Genomic DNA, 22,991 nt, shown 5'->3' with positions numbered 1-22,991 from the left:
AAAAGCAATTAACGCGAAATAGCGATGATCATCGATCCGTGCGCGCACATTTCTCCTTGCAATAATATCTCGTATCGTTTCATTGAACCATAATTGGAGGCAGCAATATTTGTTCGACGATGAAACGTGAATCGAGAAGGCCGAATAAAAATGTATACGTATGAAAAAAAAGAAAGAAAAAAAAATCACTTCTCGAAATTTAAACGATCTTTACTCCTTACGTATTCACAATAGTAATAGGCCTTGGCGTCACTGCAATTCTGCCTGTAGCACTGTTCCCAGTAGAACTGTTGTATTTGTTCTTCGTTTTCGTAATCGTTGTGGTAGCACATCTTCATGTAATATTGGGAGACGGAGTTTTCGTATATCTGCTGCTGTTGCTGATAGTGATAACTCTGATTGTACTCTTCTATATAATGCTGATATCGTTGAGCAGGGACAAGGACACAGAGGGCAAACTGACGGTCCATGCCGGTGCGATCGGCTCCGATTCTTGACTGGGGGATCTCTTTGGATCTCCTCTGGTGCCGAGCGGTGCGCGCTGCTGCTCACCTCACCTCATCATCACGAAGGCCACCTCGAGACTGGACGTTCTTGGGCATGGACCCGAAATTCCAATCCCCACCTCCGTCCTCCATTTTTAAGGGGTCTCTTTTTCATTTTCCCTCCTTTTTTGCCTCCCCCCCCCCCCCCTCCCGTTTTTTTTTCTTTTCTTTCCTTCTTCTTTCGCCTCGCCGTGTCGTTCTTTTTTTTTTCATTATTTTTTGCTTCTTTCTTATTATTATCTCTTATTTTTTATTCTCCTTCGTCCTCCTCTTCTTTTCCTTCTTCTTTCTTTCTTTCTTTCTTTCTTTCTTTCTTTCTTTCTTTCTTTCTTTCTTACTTACTTTCATACGATCTATTTCTTTTTCGTATTCCCTTGCTTCTTATGCTGCTGCAGCGCTTTCGGATCCGGCTCCTCCTCTTCGCTCGGCACACCACCGTCTCTCTTCCAGATTCTCTGGTACTTTTTATACATTATTCTTACTCTCTACTTCATCATCATCTTCTTCTTCTTCCTCTCTTTCTCCTTCCCCTCTTTTTACACGGCGTAAAAACAAGAGCCTCATCTCCCGTCTTCTCGTCTCCCGTGGGCCCCCAGTAACGTAACAAATTTGTTTTCATTATTTAACGCGTACACTGCATATATACATTAAAATAGAAAATCACCATCCTCCCTCACTAGCTATTCTAACTGAACGTCAAAACAATCGATGCTTCAAAGATTTGCGTTATACGGTACAGTGTATACCATATTAACGGTGAATGCCCATCACCCAGATGTTCGAGCTCCCGGACTTTATCCTCATATCCATAACTCGGAACATTAGCAAACTAGTTAAAATGTGTTTTCCGGTTTGATGGATTCGCACGAAATTCCAACATACCCCTAATGCTAAGTTCTCAGCTTTTACATCCTCGTCGGAGGTGAAACAATAAAACTAAACTACCAACTAGTGGCATTGTTTTTTTGTTCGTGCACAGATGAATGTCGATGATTTGTGAGCATATTATTTTTGAAAATAATATCATGAATGCTAAACAATCAACAAACTATAAACAGTGAAACCACTACGCTCGTGTTGATTTTTTGCCTACGTTTAAATTCATCTGTCAAATATTTCACATACGTGCATCTAGTCATAATTTTAACCCAAGTTTTTTCAGTACAGCTCGCTATTGATATTTATATCAGTAAAGTCCGAAAATACATATACATATGTGCATACGTACGACTCTTTGGTAAATAGGAAGAAGTTTAGAAATTTCGCAGGATATTTTCGTCCTATTATTATTACATAACTCATATCTTTTTTCGTCATAGTCAAACACACATACGATATTGACAGAAAGTCAAGTCGTTAGTTAACAGGTACATATTATACCTTGTACATCGCATACATACCAGATGTACGTACATAGGTATGCAAGCCTCTGCAAGTTACGGGTGACTCATTGTCAATCTATATTCTACAGATATAGACCGCTTCTTGTTAACAACTTATAAACAACAAGTCCACGAGTTTAGGCCAAAACGTGTCTAGAACGTCAGTTGTACATGGAATTTGCTAGAATCCGTCTCTCCGTTTTCCTGTACCATTGCACACGTTTCATGCGCGCATACACGCGCATACGCACGCTTGTACAAGGAATTCGAACGCCGTGAAAGAAAACGCGGGCACGCACGATGATGATGATGATGATGATGATGATGATGATGATGATGATGATGATGATAATAATGATGATGATGACGATGACGATGATGCAGGGACGTTAGCGAGCGGGCCCAGCGAAGAAGGGGCGGCTCGGGCCCCACGACACAAGACTGCAACATAACAGCAGCCCGGCAGCAGCCGAGAGCGTAGCTCACCGGTCCCTTCTTCCCGTCCCCTTTGATCCACGGTAGTAGGGCCGACCTTGAGTCCCCACATTATATCTCGTCCTTGTTGGAATTTCTGAGCCCATCGGCCCATCAGCATGTCTCTGATCATCCAAGAGCGAAGGTAAGGACCCTCTCCCCCTTCTCTTGCCCTTACCTCCTCCCCTCCTCTTCGCCCGCCGCTCCTTCCCGCCGTCCCAACAAAACTGGGGCCCGGCTTGCTCGCACACACATACGTACCTTTATTTCGAGCTCAACTATTGACCCGCGTTCCTGACTGCGGAGACGTTGATATTTACGCGGTGTGCATGCCGACCCTAATTATTGTTCTTAACGGTTTGCTCCGGGGTTTCGAATCGTACACCCTGCACATGCCGTGACTTTCGTTTTCGAAATTCCACCTCTCCCTACCGACTGCGGTCTTATTTATTTATTTTCTTTTCTACTATTGTGATTTCTGACAATCGTACGTTTCACGGTACGAGCTTTGTTGTATAAATTATTCTCACAGATAACGCTGAATGATTCACAGTTTATTATTAACACCAACGACAACAATAACAGGGGATAAATGAAGAAAAACTTGACTTGTTCCACTCTTTCTACATTCCTTTCTCGATTTTTTCTCTGCTCATTTTGTTATTCGTACAGTAATTCGTACGTAATAATACACGACATAGTGGGGATTTTCTGCAAGAGGAAGAGCCTGGAACTAGTATAGAGATTGTTGATTTATCTACACCGTATAGGTATAAGTGTGTATACGTATAATATATATACATATATGTATACAGAAGATCGCGCGAGAGAAGGAAAGCAACGACGCGGAAGAACTCGCGGGGCCTTATTCTTATTATTCTTCTCCTCCCTATCTTTCTCCTTCTTCCCCTCCTTCTTCTTCTTCTTCCTCTTCCTCTTCTTCTTCTTCTTCTTCTTCTTCTTCTTCTTTTACCTAAAGTTTCAGCGATGGCATGGAATGCAACGCCCACAAGCGAACGAGGAGAGATCGAACGACGACGAAACGTGGTTGCAGGCTTATTATATTACGTATACCCATACAGGCACATAACATCCGCGGAATGTCGACCCGAGACAAACAAATTCAGATCTAGTCGCGGGTTCGGTATTATACAGGCTTCAATTTAAAAAAGCATGGCATCAGCGTCAGCATCGGCAGATATATATATATATATACATATATATATTATATTCCTCGCGGTTTAACGGTAGTCATTTATTTCTCTCCTTTGCCGAGGAGGTATTCCCTCTGTTCGAATGCCTGACTGATTGCCGCGGATTCTTTCCCCGCGCGACGACTATAATACAAATGCATACGTGCCTATAAGTATGCGTGTGTATTCCATGGTATAGAGAAAGATATAAGGTTACGCGCTATCCCGCACTCTCAATCGATCGGTCGATGGAATTTCAATTTTTTCGTTTATTATTCCCATCTCTATTTCTCTGCTAGAGACGTACACTCGGCACTGTTCGTGATTCGCTACAACGTTATTATACCTATCGGTACCGCAGTGGCTCGTACCTGTGTAGACAAGGAATGAAAAAAGAAAAAAAAGGAAAGAAAGAAAGAAGGAAGAAAAAAAAAAGAAAACAAGGAACAAACGGAATGTGTTATGTAACACCGCGACTCGCGGATGAATATACCAACAGCATTTTAACATACAACCAACGTAGATATCATATAATACCTGCAGGGTGTATTATACGTACAAAATACACGCAATTTCAATAACTGTCTATATAATCACAGGTACTATACCTGATAATAATAAAATATTAAGAGGTATTCGTTTGAAAGAGAAATCGATTTCTCACACAACTATTAGCGAATCTTATAACAGGTAAGTATAATAATATTAATATCAGGTAACTGCGCATCTTTTCAAAATATTCTCGCATACGAAACACATGTGTATATATACCTATATTATGATAGACACTGTACAGCTGTTACGATAATGTATAGAAACGAATAATTTCGCAGGCCTCCTTCTCTTTCCTGCAAAGATAGAAAGAGAGGATAAAAAAAAGAAATAAAAGAAGGTTGATATTGCATCGATTTACCGCATACAGCGGTCTGAACGCGAATAAAAATCGATTGTAGAGATAAAATATTAGGAAAGAGGGAGGAATAGATAGTAAGTTAGATAGTTTCTTCAGTTCCATCCACCCCTCGCGATACGCACCCGCCGTCTCTCTCTGCTATCCGCTCTCCGCTCTCTGCTCTCTGCTCTCTCGCTATAATTTGCAACGCGTGTGCTGCCGCTATCATATCAGTGGCTCCATCTCAGCACATTCCGCGGTACAAGCCCACTCGACTGACTCTCTTCTCTCCCCCTCTCTCTCTCTCTCCCTCTCTTTGCCACAGCGCTCTCTTCGTGCGCGCGCGGAGCCAGTGAAATGAATAACGTCTCAGGTTCGTCCGGCAGAAGGACAGAGAGACGTGAAGAACGAAAGAAAGAAGAAGAAGGAGAAGAAGAAGAAGAAACGTCCGAGTCGAGCGAGCGAGTAAAAGAGAGCGAGAGAAAGAAGTGTGCATATGCATATGTGTGTGTATATATTTATACATATTTGTATATTGCATACAAGCATCGATCGGCACTGTACGATGGAGGCCAAGTGCGCGCGCGCGAGAGCGAGAGAGAGAGAGAGACAAGGGTAGGGGGGAGGCCTTAAGGCCCAGCAGGCAGCGGCGGCGAGGGGATAGCGGGGGAGGCAGCAGCGAGGGCACGGCGAGCTCGGAACGGGCCAGGGTGGAGGGAAGGGCAAGGGGGGAGGGAGGGATGGAATGCAGCCGAGTGAGGAATTCCGGCCCCTCCCGCATATTTATCTGAGCTCGGCTCCGGGCACGCGGTAAGTGAGGCCCGGTAAGGCCCCTTTTATAGCGTGCCGTGTTGCGGTAGCGAAGGAAGGAAAGCAGGGGGCGAAGGGCGGGTCAAGGGAGGGAATCCACTATACCTACGCCACGGACACGCTATACCCGAGGAATGCCAAGTGTTTATAATCGAGAACTTCTCTCTCCCTCTCTCTCTCTCTCTCTCTCTCTCTTCCTCTCCCTCTCTGCGTGTTTCGTCAGTGATGGCAAATTCGTTCTTATACATGCATATAATACAATACATAGGATATATGTATAGAAACGTTGGTTAGGCGTACACGTTGCGCATGCATGTATGCATGCACGTATATCTTGCGTATGCCCACACAAAAGTGAACTGCACAGCAGGCAGGCTGGCAGGCAGACGGACGGACAGACAGATAGACAGACAGACAGACAGACAGACAGACAGTGAGACAGACGGACGTACGGATAGATAGACAGCCAGTCAGACCAGCAGCCAGGCGAACAACGAGACGTTAAACAGATATATATACATCTGTATATATATATATATATATATATATTATAGGGGAATAGAGTGTGTAACGCAGCAACGTTTGTGTCATTCTAACAATGGGGGGGGGGGGGGGGGGATTTTGAATATCTATAAACAACCTGGTGTACGTACGTAATATTTTTGAGGGAGGCTTGATGTGGGTTGCACGAATTGAAAAGCATTAATGGCGATTCCTACCTCGCGAGGATGTTAATTGTGTTCTGAAAATTTGATTTTTATTTCTGTTTTATTTTCTTTTCACTTTTTCAAGAATTTTTTTTTTATCACAGAGCGTAAGAAAGTGTTGAAAAATTAGTAACGCAAGCAAAGTCAATTCAAACTTTCCGAAAATGTTTTTAGTCTTAACCGCCTTGTCAAGTAAATTGTTCACGATGATTCTTGTATTAAATTGAAGAAATTACAATTTTTTAAATCTGACTTCAATCGTTGTGAAACGACAGAACGTCGGAGAAAATATAAAAATATATTGAAATAAGTAACAGAAAAAGTCAACTCGACGGATACAACGAAATCCCATTTCCGAAAGATATATAATTACATTCAAATTTTGCATCGCGAGTTGAGAGTCGTTTATACACAATAATATACAATCCGGCATCAGTCCCGAAGAATGTTGTTTACGCGCTTGCGTCGCGTCGCATCTGGCGCGAGTTCTTAACTGAACCCTTAAAAAAAAATACTAATAAACTTTCACGGAAGTAAACACATTAGCGATAATATGCAGTATGTACCAGATTAACATAATACCTACGACGAGATGCGTGACTTGCCGGTTCAATATTTACGGCATCAAATCAAATCACCGCTGTGCCCGGTTGATAATGATAGTTTGGCTATCGATGTAAATTTGAAGAAAAAAAATCTCTCTTCTTCTTTCGGTCGTATCTTTTTACCTTCAGTTTCCGTTTACTCTCCTCTCATTTATCTTTTCAACGATATTCCATAGGATATATAAAATGGTCGTTCCACGTGCACAGCGTGTAACGCATCGTACTAATGTACGTATAATACGTAAAACGTAGAGTATGCATTCACACGCATACAGGTTACATGTAATACGATGATTTCGTTCGATCAAAATATTTCTGGGAATTGGGGGGAGTATGGGCGTTGACGAAGGACGCGAGGTCTGAAATCGGGGTGAACAAAATGCGGCCGGAGATTAAAATGATTAGGGTTAGAACGCTACTGCAGGGAGCCAGCCTCACGTGATACCCCTGTGGCTACCGAATTCCGTTCGAAATGGGCCCGAGGGGGGCCCTGGAACTCCGTACTCTCAGTGGCCCCCGAGGCCCGGCCTATGAACCTACACGCCACACTCCCCCCTTTTTCCTCTTCTTCGCGTAACCTTCAGGCCCCTTTCGTGCCAGTCAAGTCCCAAACTTGTGCACAAATTTTATGTTTCGATGCGTGTGTACGAGGTACGTGCGTATAAAACTACGTATATATAACGAGTGTGCGATGAATAACCGTCAGCGAAGAAGCTGAAGAGAGAAAGAATCTTTTTTCTCCTTAGCTTGATTCGTCGAAATATATAAACACGTACATTTTTTTTTTTTTGTCGGAAGTTAATCGCGTAAGTGAGACGCAAGAACGGAAACGGAATTCAAACTATGCGACTAGTTCGATATATATGCTACCAATAATGATTTCCGTTGGCCAGTAATGGTAAGGGAATAAGGGAGGCGGGAATTTCTAATTCCCTCTGGTCCCTCCATCTCTCTGGTGAGAAAAGTAAGTACATATCCGAGGCCCGATCGCGTAGCGTTACAGGGCCTGACGCTCTGGAAAGGAATTTCTTTAGGTCGGACCAGCTGCCGAGTTTTCGAACAAAAGCCGGGGGATATAAAAGAAGGATTTCTCGACGCGCACGTGGCCGTTCGGAGAGAATATACGGGCTGGTATTACGGCATGGCGATGGCGATGGTCAGGGCGATGGGTTTGCGGACCGGGAACTCTGCAGCGAGACACGCGACGTCCAAACCACCGGCTGCCACCCCGTAGCGTTTCGGACAATACGAGTATTCAAATTCCCGGAAAATGAAAAACAGTGGGAAAAGTAATGAAAACGAACAAGAGCCAACAAGCTTGCGGCAGATATATTAATTTAAACGACTGAAATAACGCATAATTGTATACATTATGTACGTATGAATACGTACGGAGAAAGGACTTTGTTAAGTTTTCTTCGAAACGTGGCGAAAGAAGTGATTTCTTCATTAGATTCAGAAAAACGTCATTTGATTCAACAACGACAACGAACAATAACGAAAAAAAAAAAATTATTTTACCATCGTAATTGGTAAATTCGACATTCTTCTTGCTCGCAGATTTCTTACAAAACAACTCGTAGCATGATTTCGACAAACAGTGCAGAAACTGGTTCGAATATAAGTATATGGTGTAAACGCGGATTTGATTTAAATTCTTTTAACCTCTTTGGCATCGCCGAAGGCACCTTTTTTACTCCATCTTCACGGACCAACATACCTCGACTCGTCGTGGATGGACACACCTGGTGCAAAGGCAACTTCCAACGTTTCGCGGTTATAATTATAATTTACTCAGAAACAAGAGAGAGAAAGATAGAGAAGGAGAGAAAGAGAGGGACCGCGGTATTTCTTTACTTTGTTTCCCTTTTCCAACATATATTTTTATTTATCTTTCTTCCCTTATTTTTGGTTTTTGTTTTTATTCTGCGTATATAATTTATCACCTTGTTTTAATTATCAGAAAACTAAACATACAAGACTTTATTCCGTACACTGCCCGGATGATCGTAGAATTATTTCTCGAATTTTTCGAACTTGAATATTATGCGTAGCGTGTAGCGACTGAAATTGTGGCCCGCATGGTTTTCATAAAATTCACACTTTTGGAAGCAAGAAGAGAAAAAAATAATACATGTACGTAGAAAAAAAAAGGCGCGCGTGCAAATAAAAATAGGAAGACCGAAATCTTTCAAAGTCGTGTTAAATTTATTTCAACCACATCCTGTTAAATATTCCCAATGAAACGTGGATGGGGAAAAAAATAAGTTCAAATGAAACGAGAACACATCTGCAGGATAAAGTGTATAAAGAAAAAAAAATGTTGAATTTACATTTCGGACTTCCAACATATTCACGATCTGTAATAAATAGTCCCAATATCTTTTCACAATCGTGTAAGTTATCTGCGAAACTCTTCCGAGTTCCGCGTTTCCGGTTTCAAGAAACAGAAACGCCACATTACACCATTAAAGTCCTGAACTTTGCAACAAGCAGGACACTAATAATTGACCGATCGTTTCCCGTATGTGTGTCATAGGTGTGCACGTTTTATCCAAGAGTATAAAACTCGGCTGGCTTCTACATCGACGCAGCGTAGTTCGCGAGTTTTGCCACAGAGTGCGCCACCGTTTCTCCCGCTCGCCGAGAATGGGGGGACGCGAGGGAAAAGTGAAGCAACCGAAGAAAAACAAAGAATGAAAAACGTCCGATTTTTCGTATATAAACATTAAAAGCGAGGATCAAAGGTCGTGTCATTGCATGCAACTTCCGGTTTCACGATAAAAAGTGAATCACATACAGATAGTGCAAAATTGACGATGTACGCTTGAAATTTTAGGTTAACCGTTCATCGTCAATTGTTTCTAAATATCCAGAGTACACTAATGTTTATGAATGACTTAACCTTCCGGCTAACTTGTTTTCGGTCCGGAACAATATTCGGGAGCTCGATTCTGTGCAAATGATCCGCCAATGACTGGCGATGCAGCCGACGCGAGTATAGAATCGAACTTGCATTTTGTTTCGGACCGAAATCAAGTTAGCCGGAAGTTTAAGGAATTAATAAATATTACTGTACAGGAAGTAAACTGTGACAATACCTACTGCGATACGATCGTAAATCACTACGATTTCATATTATATTATATGTATAGTTTCAATTCTAACGCGACACGTTTCATTCGAATTCGAAAAAGAATATTGAAAAATAAATACTAGACAGCATATTCGAGTGTATATAACTATCTATTGAACATCAGTCAGCCTGCGGGCTATTAATCAATCGGTGGAAATGATGTATGTAGTAGACAAGTCAATATTTCTACCGTTCCAACATATTGTGCGTGCATATTATATCATGTATGTATAATACATATCTAGAAATTAAAGTGAACCAGCCGTAGTGGATGAATGGATGAATGGATGGATGGATGGATGGATGGATGATACAACAAACTGATTGGGTTGTCCTCTGCAACATCATATAAGGATGTACATATACGAGTACGAAGTATATATATATATATATACGTAGTATATGCAACTGGGATGATTAGAGCGATTAACTCCGTTTAATCATCCAAAGACATTAGTAATTTCGAGAAGAGAGATGTAATTGATTAAAACTTAAATCGCGTGCTGCATCAACAGCGTTGCTGGTTATCTTGGGTCCGACTCGACTGGCCCAAACCGTTGGCGCATGCGCTCCAAGTACTCGTGATGATCAGATGGCCCCGAAGCCGCGTCGCGTCTTACAGAGTTCTTTCGACGCTGGCGCCATCGAGAATGCAATTATCATAAACGCCGGAGCGAAAATATGTATTCAGGCGCGATTAATTTCGAAATGAAGCTTACGGGAACAGTGGCTTACTTCAAGGCTCGCAGCTGCGCATCACGGCGCATTTTAAAATTAATTTTACTCATCGTCAGGTGAGTATACATTACTGACTGGCACAAGCTGAAAGATTATATCCATAAGTTTGCGCGATATTCATGCATACATAAAAGAAATTAGGGGATCCCCATCTAGCGAACGTGAAAACGGAAATAACGACGCGATTCTGTATGCAATTCTGAATTTAAAAAAAATTTCAATACATTTCCGTAGTGTTTTTGTTCAGAATTGTATATACAATGGGGCTGACGCGTCTTTTTTCGCCTTCGAGATACGTGGAATTGGATAATTTGAGATACATACGTCAACGTCAAAATCGACGGGGGCAGCCCCTTAACGTCTCGCGATTATTCAAAGCTGGAAATTTCTTATGTATTCAATGCGAAAATAAAAGACTGTTCTTTATTTTATCGCAATGGTGTTCTTTTGTTGGAACGATGGCTCCATAACATTTATATATACAGGTAAATGTAATAAAATGTATAATAAATCTAAAAACAAAGCCCACTCACTCTCTGCAATCGTCTCTAGCTGCAGGATGTCAATTTTCACGAGCAAGTTATTATACCTCTACGTATATTTTGTTGCTTGTTTTAGATAAGCGCGACTACAATTATTTACCGAGCGATATCTCGAGACGCGGTATATATTATAGGCCAGGCGCTCGGTATCCCCGGCATTCCATTCCTATACATATGTGTACATACACCCGCGGGCTGAGGATGGTAACAAACGTTATACACAGGTATATATGTATAATAGCTATAACATATGCCGAATAGAACTTGAGGTTGGTAAAAGCCCACGACGAATATCGTTGGCCAATAAGTTATAAGATTTTTTTTTTTTAATATACGTGTGCGTGTATGTGTATATATATATATTATATATATATATATATATATATATATATATATGTGTAAGTTTACGCATATGTGTCAAGCATCGAGTGTCGTATACACGCATATCTATAACAATACAACAACAATAATAATAATATGAATAATAGTACTCTACACGCGAATGAAATTGCAGACGACTCGTGTTATCGTCTGATTCATTATTGTATCAATTTATTCTCGTTGCATATCGAGTACGAGTAGAGTGCAATTCATTACACACAGCTGTGTAAAATTAAAAGATATTAATTATACGAATAATACACTATTTGTTCAAACTCTTTCTTTCTTTCTTTCTCTCTTGATTTATTTATTTATTTATTTATAAATTAATGGGAGAAAAAGAACATATTCTGCACAACTTGTTACATACGTTATAAAGAAGATGAAATAATTCTACAGCTCTCTAAGAGTCAACTGTACCGAAGATAACGATTTTGACAAAGCGCAGGAGTTGCAGCTAATTATTATCGACGCAACCACTCCGTGTTTATTAATTATTTAATAATAACAATAACAGATGGTGCAAAAAATTTACCACGCTCGATGCGTAACGCCGAAAATGAATAATTTTTTTTTATTCTATCAAAAAATATTCGTTAGTCAAAGAAATAGGGATAAAACAAAAAAAATAAACCAACAACGACTATCGATTCAATATCTCGCGCAATATGTGAAAAAAATTCCGAAGAGATGATAAAAGTGCAATGGCTCGTTTGTCAGTTGCAGGCAAGTAAAACTCGACGCGCACTGACTGCAGAATTGCTAAAAGTTCTTCGAAACTGAGCGTCTAGTTTACAGCCCTTTACGGGAATACGTCATAAACGCGCAGGAGGAGTTTTTACCTTATAAAGGCGACGCACAGTCTGTAAATGACGTTATTTATACAGACCCGGTTGTATAACATTATGCATTATACACGTATAAATAGTTAACAACCCATTGGCCGCGGTTTGTAAGATGGATACATTTATTGTTAGTTATACACGTACCGAATATGGTGCGCGATTATCTTTTCTTTTTTTTTTTTTTTTCATTTTCAAGAAATGCGTGCAACCTGCAGAGCAATATCGAAAACTACTCGCTATATATACGATAAATAATCCTCCTTACGCACGAAACTCGCGCTCCAGGCATCGACTTGGTATCTCTGCGTTACGTATATTACATGTATAGTGTATACGTATACGTGCATAATAAATAATAATAAATATGGTGTCGCATACCTGTGCGTCCATTATACACATACGTGTATTACATACATTGGTTATAAACCGGAGAACTTTCCCCAGTTGGAATTTGTAAAATCTGGTAGGATCTCGGTGGTAATGGAAGCCATTACGTACCCATACATCATAATACATATATGCACATAGTCATATAATATACGTAATAGTGCCAATAATTATACACTTATATGTATATTATTTGTAGATGTATCATACGATCTACGTGATGTGTATACTTCGCGTTTTATTAACTTTGCCAAATTTACGAGCTACGGCAGAAAACTTGTAATTTATTTTGCCCCTTTGAAAATATTTATAATTATTATCCGTCGCGTATGTTACGTAGATTATGAACGTACCCGCATGGTATCCGTGCATATATGTATATCATTGTAGAAATACCTAAAACAATTGTGATAATAGTTTGCATAACGTATATCCAACTATATACAGATTCGATCGGCTTCTCATTCTCTATTCGACTTCTTTGAAAAAAAAAATATCAGATGCAAGTAAGAAGAAATACATGTGTGTGTGTGTGTGTGTGTGTGTGTGTGTGGGGGGGGGGAGGGGGTATGGTATCGTTTTTCAAATCGTTTGAAAATAAAAAGATAAAATAACGTATCTTTAAAAAGATTTCGAGATTGGAGCTTTGGCGCAAGTTCGGAAATATATTTGTTATTTTAATTAGCCGAAATCAGATTAGATTTTTTTATCGCGCAGCATCATGTATTACATAGGTACTAACATGTACTGCGGCTTAATATTTTCCTCATCTTTTCTCTCTCTCGCTCTATTCGCCTATTTCACCGACCGCGAGTCGAGTTGATAATGCGAGTTTTGTTATAACGCTTATACAGATTTTAGGTATTAAACAGCCTGTTTCTTTTTTTTTGTTAAATTTTCTTGGACACGGCGTTTACAGATTCTTTAATGATTTATTCATTTCATGTGAAACTATGCAGTTTGTTGAAACCCGCCCAACGAATATTGTATTTTTCATTCCGATTCAAATTCGCATGTGAAAAATGAGTCCTTCATGTATGAATATCGATGAGTAACGCACGAAGAAAAAAAAAAAAAAAACAATCGACGCAGGCCCGAAAATTAAAAACGGTGCCGAATACCCAGTTTACGATACAAGTTCAAACGTATAAAACGCATAATAAGGGAAAGGTAAAAACACGTATGTTGTTCAGATTAATTCATCGCCCGCGGCAGCGATGGAATAAATTATTCAGAAATTGGAAATATTCTGATCATAAAATTACAATTATAAGCATTTTTACAAACTCAAGTAATTATTATTACAACACTGACCTGTCCTATTCGATAATATACGTTACACGTTGTGTGTGTGTGTGTGTGTGTGTGTGTGTGTGTGTGTGTGTGTGTGTGTGTGTGTGTGTGTGTGTGTGTGTGTGTGTGTGTGTAGATACATGCATACATATATTAATAAACGTAATAAAAACACGTTAATTCGCACGGTAATATTACATTTTCGAACAACAGTATTCTTATCTCATTATATATTATAAACCCGCGGTATCTGAATATCAAATTATTATACGAGACATATTATATTTAACCGCTGGAATTAAGATCGTATCTATAATCTGTACATTGTATATATATGTGTGTGTGTGTGTGTGTGTATGTTTAGCCTCTCAAAAGATATCTTAAAAATTCCTCGAATACCTACGCGTCAAACTTGGCGTGTGGACAAAAAAAAAAAAAAAATAGTGAAAATAATATTGAATGTAACGACGATTAAAAATTAGTAGATTTTTATTCGTTTATACATAAGTATCCCGATTTATGTTACATGGTATATGTTTTTTTTCCCCTCTTTTTGTTCGCCGCTGCATGTAACGTACTATGTGTATAATAATAATAATACGTGACACAGACTTAGGGAAATAACCGGGATTTTTCCTCTCCGTGGAATGCGAGGCAAATTACGCGAGACGGTGCTGGGTTAAATAACAATAACGACAATATTAACGACAGCAATAAGTTGATTCGATTAGCACGGGCGTAGTTTTATCTTATTGCTGGTTTCCTTCGGGTGTCGTTTATGCATGCAGGTATCTGCTCTGCAGAGTGTAAACGTGCACATGTTTACATAAATCTAGGTATATGTGCGTGCAGCTTGTTTTCTCTCCTACCATTTCTTATTCTTATTCTTCTTCTTCTCACTGGAAGTGTTTAGGAACCGGCCCACGACAATCTTAAACGAACTGTTAAGCTCGATTACCGACCCTGCCGCGGACGATGGGGTCAGCGGATATTAAGGAATGCGTGTAGTTATACCTACGACACGTACCTGACTCCTGACCCTTTCGACCGATCGTTTTTAACGACCGGATACGCCGCCCGTAGTCCCGGCCCCGGCTCTCACAACACACGGACATTGTGAATTGCATTATATATCGTGTACAGTTTATTACGTACACCGGTCGTCACGTGACCCAGCCTGCGGTATCGCAAATAACGAGAAGAGAAAAAAGTTGACCGCCAAGATTCATCTCGATTTGTTTATTTTATTTTATTTTATTTTATTTTATTTTATTTTATTTTATTTCATTTTATTTTATTTCTTCAATACCAACTTGTACACGAAAACAAATCACTTACGCGAATCATTGTATTATAAAACAAAGAAATACGTTGACCGATTATTATCATTTTTGCAGCAAAATCACTCGCGGTGTTCCTACCGTGAACCTGAAACTCGATGTTAAAGGTACGATTTCAATTCTTGCCGACTTTCAAATATTCAGAAAACTGTAACGAGCCTGACTCATAATTACGCAGGAGTAAAGCAAGAAAAAAAAAAAAAAGAAACTTTAACACATCATTACATTTTACCAAAATAATAAAAAGTTTATACAAAGTATTTCTCGGTTATAATTGCGTAGGATTAAATTTTCCATCGTGATTATTCCAGCATTATAATCTCTATGATATACCTAGACGTATACCGATCGGGGTCATTGGCCTGAATCTGATTAGTCATATTACGAGTCGGAAACACCAACATTCGCAAAATAAAGGGGGGAAGGAAAAAAAAAAAGGACAATCCAATGATTACAGAGTGCGTATAATTTCCAGAGATTCTGAAAACGTCGCAGTCACGATGAAAGAATTTCCGTATAAAACCCACGGACGATCATTCTACGAAGAATGAGACATGGAACAGAATATATTATAAAATTAAATGATTCTACAAACCGTTTGGAATTTAATCGTTCACGAGTAGCCCAGCCCAGCGTAAGACGAGCGTCGGTGTGTGTATAAATTTAATAATTTCCCGGTGATCAATGGCAGTTATTTTCATATTACATATATTAACTCCGAGAATTTGATACTTGGTTGATTACTCTTCGCGTGATCATTATTGACACGTATATTATAACATACGATATCGTCAAACTCGTCAGATACGAATCGATTATGCCCAGCCATTACAGGTAAGTAATACGTATAAAAATGTCGTTACCTTAATTCAAATTAATAATGCGATCAAGCCGTTATGAAATACTACTACATCAACTTCGACGTTATTCCAACATGAATAATTCCCGGAATTTTAACGGTCAAGATTCGTAGCCTGCAACGTTTCCTAAAAAAGAATTCTTACCTAGATAGAATAACGAGCGATAAGAAATCGAGAGAAATGGGCGGAGGCGGGGATCGAATATTGATAAATTCAACGGAAGCGTCGCATTAAACGTATTATCTTCTTTACCTTTTATATACCCGAGGAATTTTATCAGGCATAAGAAATGTCGGACGATCGATCAACAAAGATCAGGCACGCGTTTAATGCAGCAGAGTTTTCGTTTAACAGAATTTCTCTGAAACGGGATAAAAGCCTGTATTCTCTATGTAAACTGCATATACGAATTATACATAAAATTTCATTACAATTTATAGACCAACGTGTATACATATATATATATATATATATATTCGTACAAGAATAATTAATTTATACATGATATTTCGAGCACGGTAAAAGTGTCACTTTTTGAACGATCAACTACGTATTTTCATCGATATAAACATGTATGTATGTATATATTGTTTCGTTTAATCTTGACTGTATAAATCATCGTCATTGTATAGACATTATACGTGTAAAGTTGTGTATTTACCTAATACATACACGATGGACAGAAATACGATCACGAGAAGAAAACAAAAAATCGGTATCGATGTATGTGTATGAAATTTCTAAAACACTCTAGACAATAGATAATTTATAATAATCTATAATAAACGTACAATGGCGATTCTTACGAAGACCGGGGGCAGCTGTTATACTCGAATTTCATAAATATTCCGGCATCGTGCGAGGGGCAGCTATATTAACAGTATATAATATCTATAGTGTATACATACATACATGAATATAACATGAATGTACGTAATGAAATCGTATCATACATATACTAAATATACTATACATCGTACACACACACACACACACACACAATAAACAATGTCAGGTAATTTATCACCCCAGATAAAATCCTCGGAGAGATATCAAGCCCGCATTCCAATCCGATATCGTCCGATAAAGTTCGACCTTTCGATGATTCAACTTCCCCGAGAGACGCGTACAGCGTACAATTATTTTATGTATTTATTATTTTTGCTTTTCTTTTTCATCTATTTCCATTTCATTTCCGTCCCTGTTATTCGGGGCAAAAATAAATCCGCGCGTTAAGAACTTATTTTCTAAACACAAACACGAGTCGCGATGTTGCTGTTGGAAGAATCTATTGGAAATTCCGATGACTGTAATTCTTTGCTATTATATATATAGTGGTAAGTTTTTCGCACTTAACGATTATATTGCGTCTTGATAATGAAAATTAGCGAGAAGGGTAAACGAGGCGTAGGATGGAGAGAGGCAAGGATGAGCGAAAAGAGAGAGAAAAAAGAAGAAGAAAAAAAAAAAAAAAAACACAAATACAAATAACGCTAAAAAAACCAGCTATCCGAAAACGAAACAGCCGAGGATACATCATCGGTTTCTCTCATCTCCGAACAGCCGTATAATCAAGTGAAATGATCGCTTCTGTCTAGCTCTGGCATCGGGCCAATGGTCAGTAATTCGTGTAGGTGCGGTGTACGTGTCACGTGTCAATTATTTCTTCTGCCCCGTTGCACATATACGTATAAAGTGTATATATACATGTATACGGCATATTTCAAAGCTTCGCAACACCTGGAGTCGATAATTAAAAAGCTCGATCGCGTGTCTCGGCCGCACCCCCGGCAAATTCTTTTTTCCTTTTCTCTTTCACTCGTTCGTTTCGCGTACGCTGTAAAAATTTTACCCATCAAAAGATTGTCGGAGATAAAGAGATACAAGAACCGTTGTAAATTTTCTTCCCCAACGCAACATTGTCGATAAATTTATCTGTAATTGTAAAAAACGGAAAAGAAAAGAAAAAAATTGGCATCGAATCTTTTTTATTGGCAATTTCCGGACAACTGTACCGAGTGAATTTTTCGTAACGTTATTCAGGGAATTTAAACAAGTGTATATGAGATAATTTTTATCGCAATTAGATGATGGAAAAAATTTTTCCTTCGGATTATTCTTGCACCGTGCGAGGAGAGAACCGTCAAAGTTTATACCTATTTCCTAACGTTTATCAGCCTCTCTCATCCGCTGCAGGTTTTCAAGTAAATACAGGTAAATAAAGATAGTCTCAGCGTGTGACATAAAACGCGCATACCCGCATACGTTTAATACACATGTGCGTGCATACGACTTGTGTAATATATACCTACGTTCAGAATAGGTGGTTAAAGTCTATTATAAAACGCCGAATTAATCTCGTGGGGTATATATCGAGTCGGTGGTTATATTTAGACATGGACACCCATTGGAATTCTCAATGATTTTATACCCGTACGCATAGGTGAGTTTTATACACGATACGGCTATGGTATAACGACCGTTGGCCTTTGCCATCGAACCCAAGTTTCTCTCTCTCTCGCGTCATACACGCACGTATTATTATAAATATGAATATACGTGTGGTATCCATACTCGGCAGCATACGCGATGGAATCTCGTTATTATAACATCTGGAGAGTTCCGTGAATTGTAATAAAATTCAAGAATAATCATTTTTTACATTCCGATCGGTATCGGAAACAAATTTTTTTTTTTTTTTTTATCGTTGCATTTTCTCGTCAATTTGGTACATTTGAATATATGATTTGTCAGAGATTGCAACGTCGTTGATTTCCGATTAACAAACAGTAATATTAAATTAACCGTTGCGAAGAATAAACGAAAATCTGTACCACTTAATTTATAAAAATTAGTTTCACTCGTCAAAACTAAGTCATCCCGAGTAACGAAATCGAACGAATCTACTAAATTTTTACCGTCGTATTTCAAAGCGATTTTGAAATGAAAATCGACGTATCTCACGAATACATATCTCTCTACATCTGTGAATGTAACGTACTCAACGTTTCTTTAAAATTCAGTGTCATGTATAATATCAGCAATATCATTATATCCCCAAAACGGGGATGACAAAGTAATTAGGAACCATTATGCAGTGGGGTGAAAATGAGGATGCCGAGAATCGTAAGGCATAGGCACAATACGACACGTGAATAATACCAACGATTGCACGATGATATAGTTATGAAACAATCCCAACACGAGTTCGTATTATATACGCCTGTATCACATACTGTGTATATATATATATATATATATATATATATATATTTATCTATCTATCAGCATATATATGTATATGTGTATATTTTTTGTACAGACGGGTTCCTCGCGAGAGAGTGAGAGAGTGAGAGAGAAGAGACGCGTGCATGCGTAGGTTTCCCCCTGGAAGAGATGCCAGGAGAGTTCGTCGCCCCGCCAGGGAAATGATTCCGAGCGTCGCTCCCAGTCCTCCTCCCCCCTGCCGTTACTACGTTATACGTATGCAGCCTACGTGGGCAAAGGGGTATTACACAAACACAGCGCCCGAAGGACCGAAATGTACGTGTATGAGTATAGGACACGTTTGCTGCACGTTCCTTACAAACCTTCGGTGTATAAAGTTGTAATGGTTGATGAATAAATAACAATCCTGGGGATCGGTACGCAGGATTCGATCAGTTTCGAAGTTCAATAACGGATTCGACGGAGTCTGTACGTCTGTTCGATATAGTCGTAGATTTAATATCGCAAGTGTAATACAAGTTAAACAAGTTGCAGAAATTGACGTAACATCGAGAGATGAATTAGCGTCTAAACTGTAGAGAAAAAAAAAAAGAAAACTTCATTTGCAGCTGAATTGCTAATTTTTATATTCCAGTGTATAAGGCAATTGAGCCCCTATTTTTTCGGCACCATATTGGGAATTTCAAAATACCCGAAAACTTTGTTGCTGTAAAAGGTGCGAATGAAATCGTCACATCGAATATCGATAGAATACATATAAAAAATGACCATTGATATTGTAAGCACGCTCGCAAGTTTTAAAAATAGAGATTCAAACTCTTCCTGCTGACATATATACCTACGTACATGTAAGCGTTAGACGAAGAATCTGTCACGTAGTAAACGATTCTTATTTCAATCGTAATTATTTCTTTTACATTATACCAAACATACCATATTAAATATTACCGAATATTGCTTCAAAAATAAAATGAAAAAAAAAAAAAACTTAATGTCCACCTTCTCAATGGTTCAAGTTGTTGTCCTGTATCCGCCAAGGATCAAAACACTCACCACATGATACAATGAAAATCGCAAACGACATGCTATATATCGTAAAAACGGTTAAAATTACATAATAAGTCCTCCTCCTTATAGCAGTATAAATAATAATTAATTATGGAACATTCTAGCATTCTACATTGCGTATTGTACACAAAAAAAAAAGGAAAAAAAAAATAGAAAAAAAGGAAGAGAACAAGAACGACACTCTAACAGTACGTCTGTTTTCAATAAAAGTATGAACGGATTATAAACATATAGTACATACAGTATATGTATACGTATACTATATCGATACTGACGACAATCGTACACGTCAGCTTTTCTCTTATTGTCAGCGTATAATGTATTACACACACATTAACCCATGCATACGTACATGCCGTCATCCCATACGAAATACGTGTCTCTGCGTGCATCGTATACATACCTATACATGTATATGTATTACAAATACGTACACAAGTATATACGTACATAAAACTATATATACATACATATATATATATATATATATATATATTATCTGTATAAGTATACGAGAAGGCCCCGGGGCTCCCGCCGCTGCAAGCTCTCGGTGGTGAAGCGCCCGAGGCCCGATATACGAGCGTAAGACCAGTGGCCACTATACGCCAAAAGAGGGGGCGAAAGAAAGAGAGAGAGAGAGAGAGAGAGAGAGAAATAGAGAGATAGAGAGCCGAGTGGCGTGGGGCCCAACGAGGGGGGAGAGAACGGGGACCGAAGGGCCCGCGCATCTTCTCGCCGCCGCGATGCATTGAAAGGAGCATGGCAGCAGGAACGAAGGAAGCAAGAACGGCGCGGTGAGGAGAGGAGAGGAGAGGAGAGAGTACGAAGCAAGCGGAGCTGAAGGTGGGTCGTGGTGGGGGGTTCTCGAGGGCCCGAAGATACCGCCCGCAGGATGAAAGGAGCGTAAGGAGGACGAGGAGGGGGGTGGGCGCGGGTTGCGCACGGGACCCAGAATAGACGACGGAGTGTAAAGGGGGGGGCACACAACATTCCGATCTCCCGTGGTTAGCCGGCCAAGTCACCACCACCGCACCTCGCCTCGTCGATGTCGTGATCCTTCGGACTACGGATCCGGCGGCGCGGTGCAGCCATTTCACAGCGCTCAACCTCAACCCCTTTATCGTCGATATTGTCATATTATTATTTATATTAATAATAAATAATAATAATAATGCATGGATTTGTGGAGAACTATTTTGATACTTGCTTGTCACGTTGCAAGATCGTCACGATGACTGCAGTACGTTTTTTGCGATTGATTGTAGGTTACATCGTTAACGAGTTGAAATTTATCTACACGTAGGTAGTGATTCGATAATCAGAAATTTAAAGCAGTTTTTATTTTATACACGCACTTCGTGTTTTCACCAGTTTTGAATAACGATTCGTGGATCGGACAAATATTCTGAACTTACTAATCTTTGTACACCAAATTTGACTAGCTGTAACATTTTTTGACGCAAAATTCGATGCACCAATGAACGATGCGATGAAATGTAAAATAAAATTACAAGGTTTAGTGTTTTAGGCTTTTTCTGCAAGGGAATTACGGAGAGTTTCTTTTTAGATTTCTGTAATTTTCACCAATTACGATTGATTCGCACTCCGTTGTAGTAGTGGAACGATAATAAAATTCGGTAACACAACATATTCTATACATATAATCCTATACCGCGATTCGTTTAGAATATAAAACAAACAATTGCCATTGAAGATAATCATCGAATCATCAATTCGGCAAACATATGCGGTATGCACAATATTTGATCACGGTTAAGAGAAACAATCGATCCATACTAGACTTACGCGAAGAACGAAAAATCAAGAGAAATACAATTCTGAGAATTTGAGGTAGTCAAAGAAGCCGTTTGAAGAAGAAGAAAAAACCTCTGCATACCGGTCGCTCCCATCAAAATATATATATATACACGTAATGATTCCGAAGTATGATAATAGGTGAAGGTATGCAACAAACGTATGATAGGTATATACCTATACCGTGCATCGATTGGATAACTTGAGGAATAAATCACTTTGTAACATTAAATTATCTCGAACGAGAAAAGAAATCCACGGCATTACAATACCGCTGTATTAAAAAGTTCACTCGACGGATAAATGAAATATAGTAACTGACAACAAGATAATACATTATCCTTATTATACACACGTATTACATCGCACAACTGTTTTTGGTAACACGGCCGAGAATGTAAAAGCGGAAAGTTTGATTTCGTCCGGCGTGGCGGCTATAATCACTAAATGCACCGCATTCCACGGTCCCTCGGGTTGTCAGATATTTAAACTAAGAGAGGAAACACCTGCGGCCAGATAGGCAGGTATGTACTTAGCGTTTACATCGTCGTTGGCATCGTTCTAAGACGAGGACCAACACCGTGATGGGGGTATAAAAATGCAACGAGAAGAAGAGGAAAGGGGTAGAGCATCAAGGGATGTAATCGTTCGTCGCGTGTTATACAACAACACTGTAAATGCAAACATTGCATACCTATGTCTAAATCCTTGGATATTTTATAACCAATTGCACATACCTACCTTTGGTAA

At 39.3% G+C, this 22,991-nt stretch overlaps 1 protein-coding gene across 5 annotated transcripts in view; it reads right to left on the bottom strand.

Annotated features, from left to right (window-relative positions):
• The window catches only part of kibra (WW and C2 domain containing protein kibra), a 63,488-nt gene that overhangs the window by 10,979 nt on the left and 29,518 nt on the right, over positions 1-22,991 (bottom strand). Inside the window, exon 1 of one of the 5 annotated variants that reach the window (XM_046631179.2) lies at positions 222-674. The exons of the other annotated variants lie outside the window; for them this stretch is intronic. Within the exon in view, the coding sequence (XP_046487135.1) occupies positions 222-470 (249 nt within the window). The 5' untranslated portion in view covers positions 471-674. Of the gene's footprint in view, positions 1-221; positions 675-22,991 lie in introns of those variants that run through there. 5 annotated transcript variants of the gene reach the window in all.

The sequence above is a fragment of the Neodiprion pinetum genome, chromosome 6 (assembly GCF_021155775.2).
Source record: "Neodiprion pinetum isolate iyNeoPine1 chromosome 6, iyNeoPine1.2, whole genome shotgun sequence".
NCBI classification, from domain to species: domain Eukaryota; kingdom Metazoa; phylum Arthropoda; class Insecta; order Hymenoptera; family Diprionidae; genus Neodiprion; species Neodiprion pinetum.
This window is presented reverse-complemented; position numbering and strand designations above follow the sequence as displayed.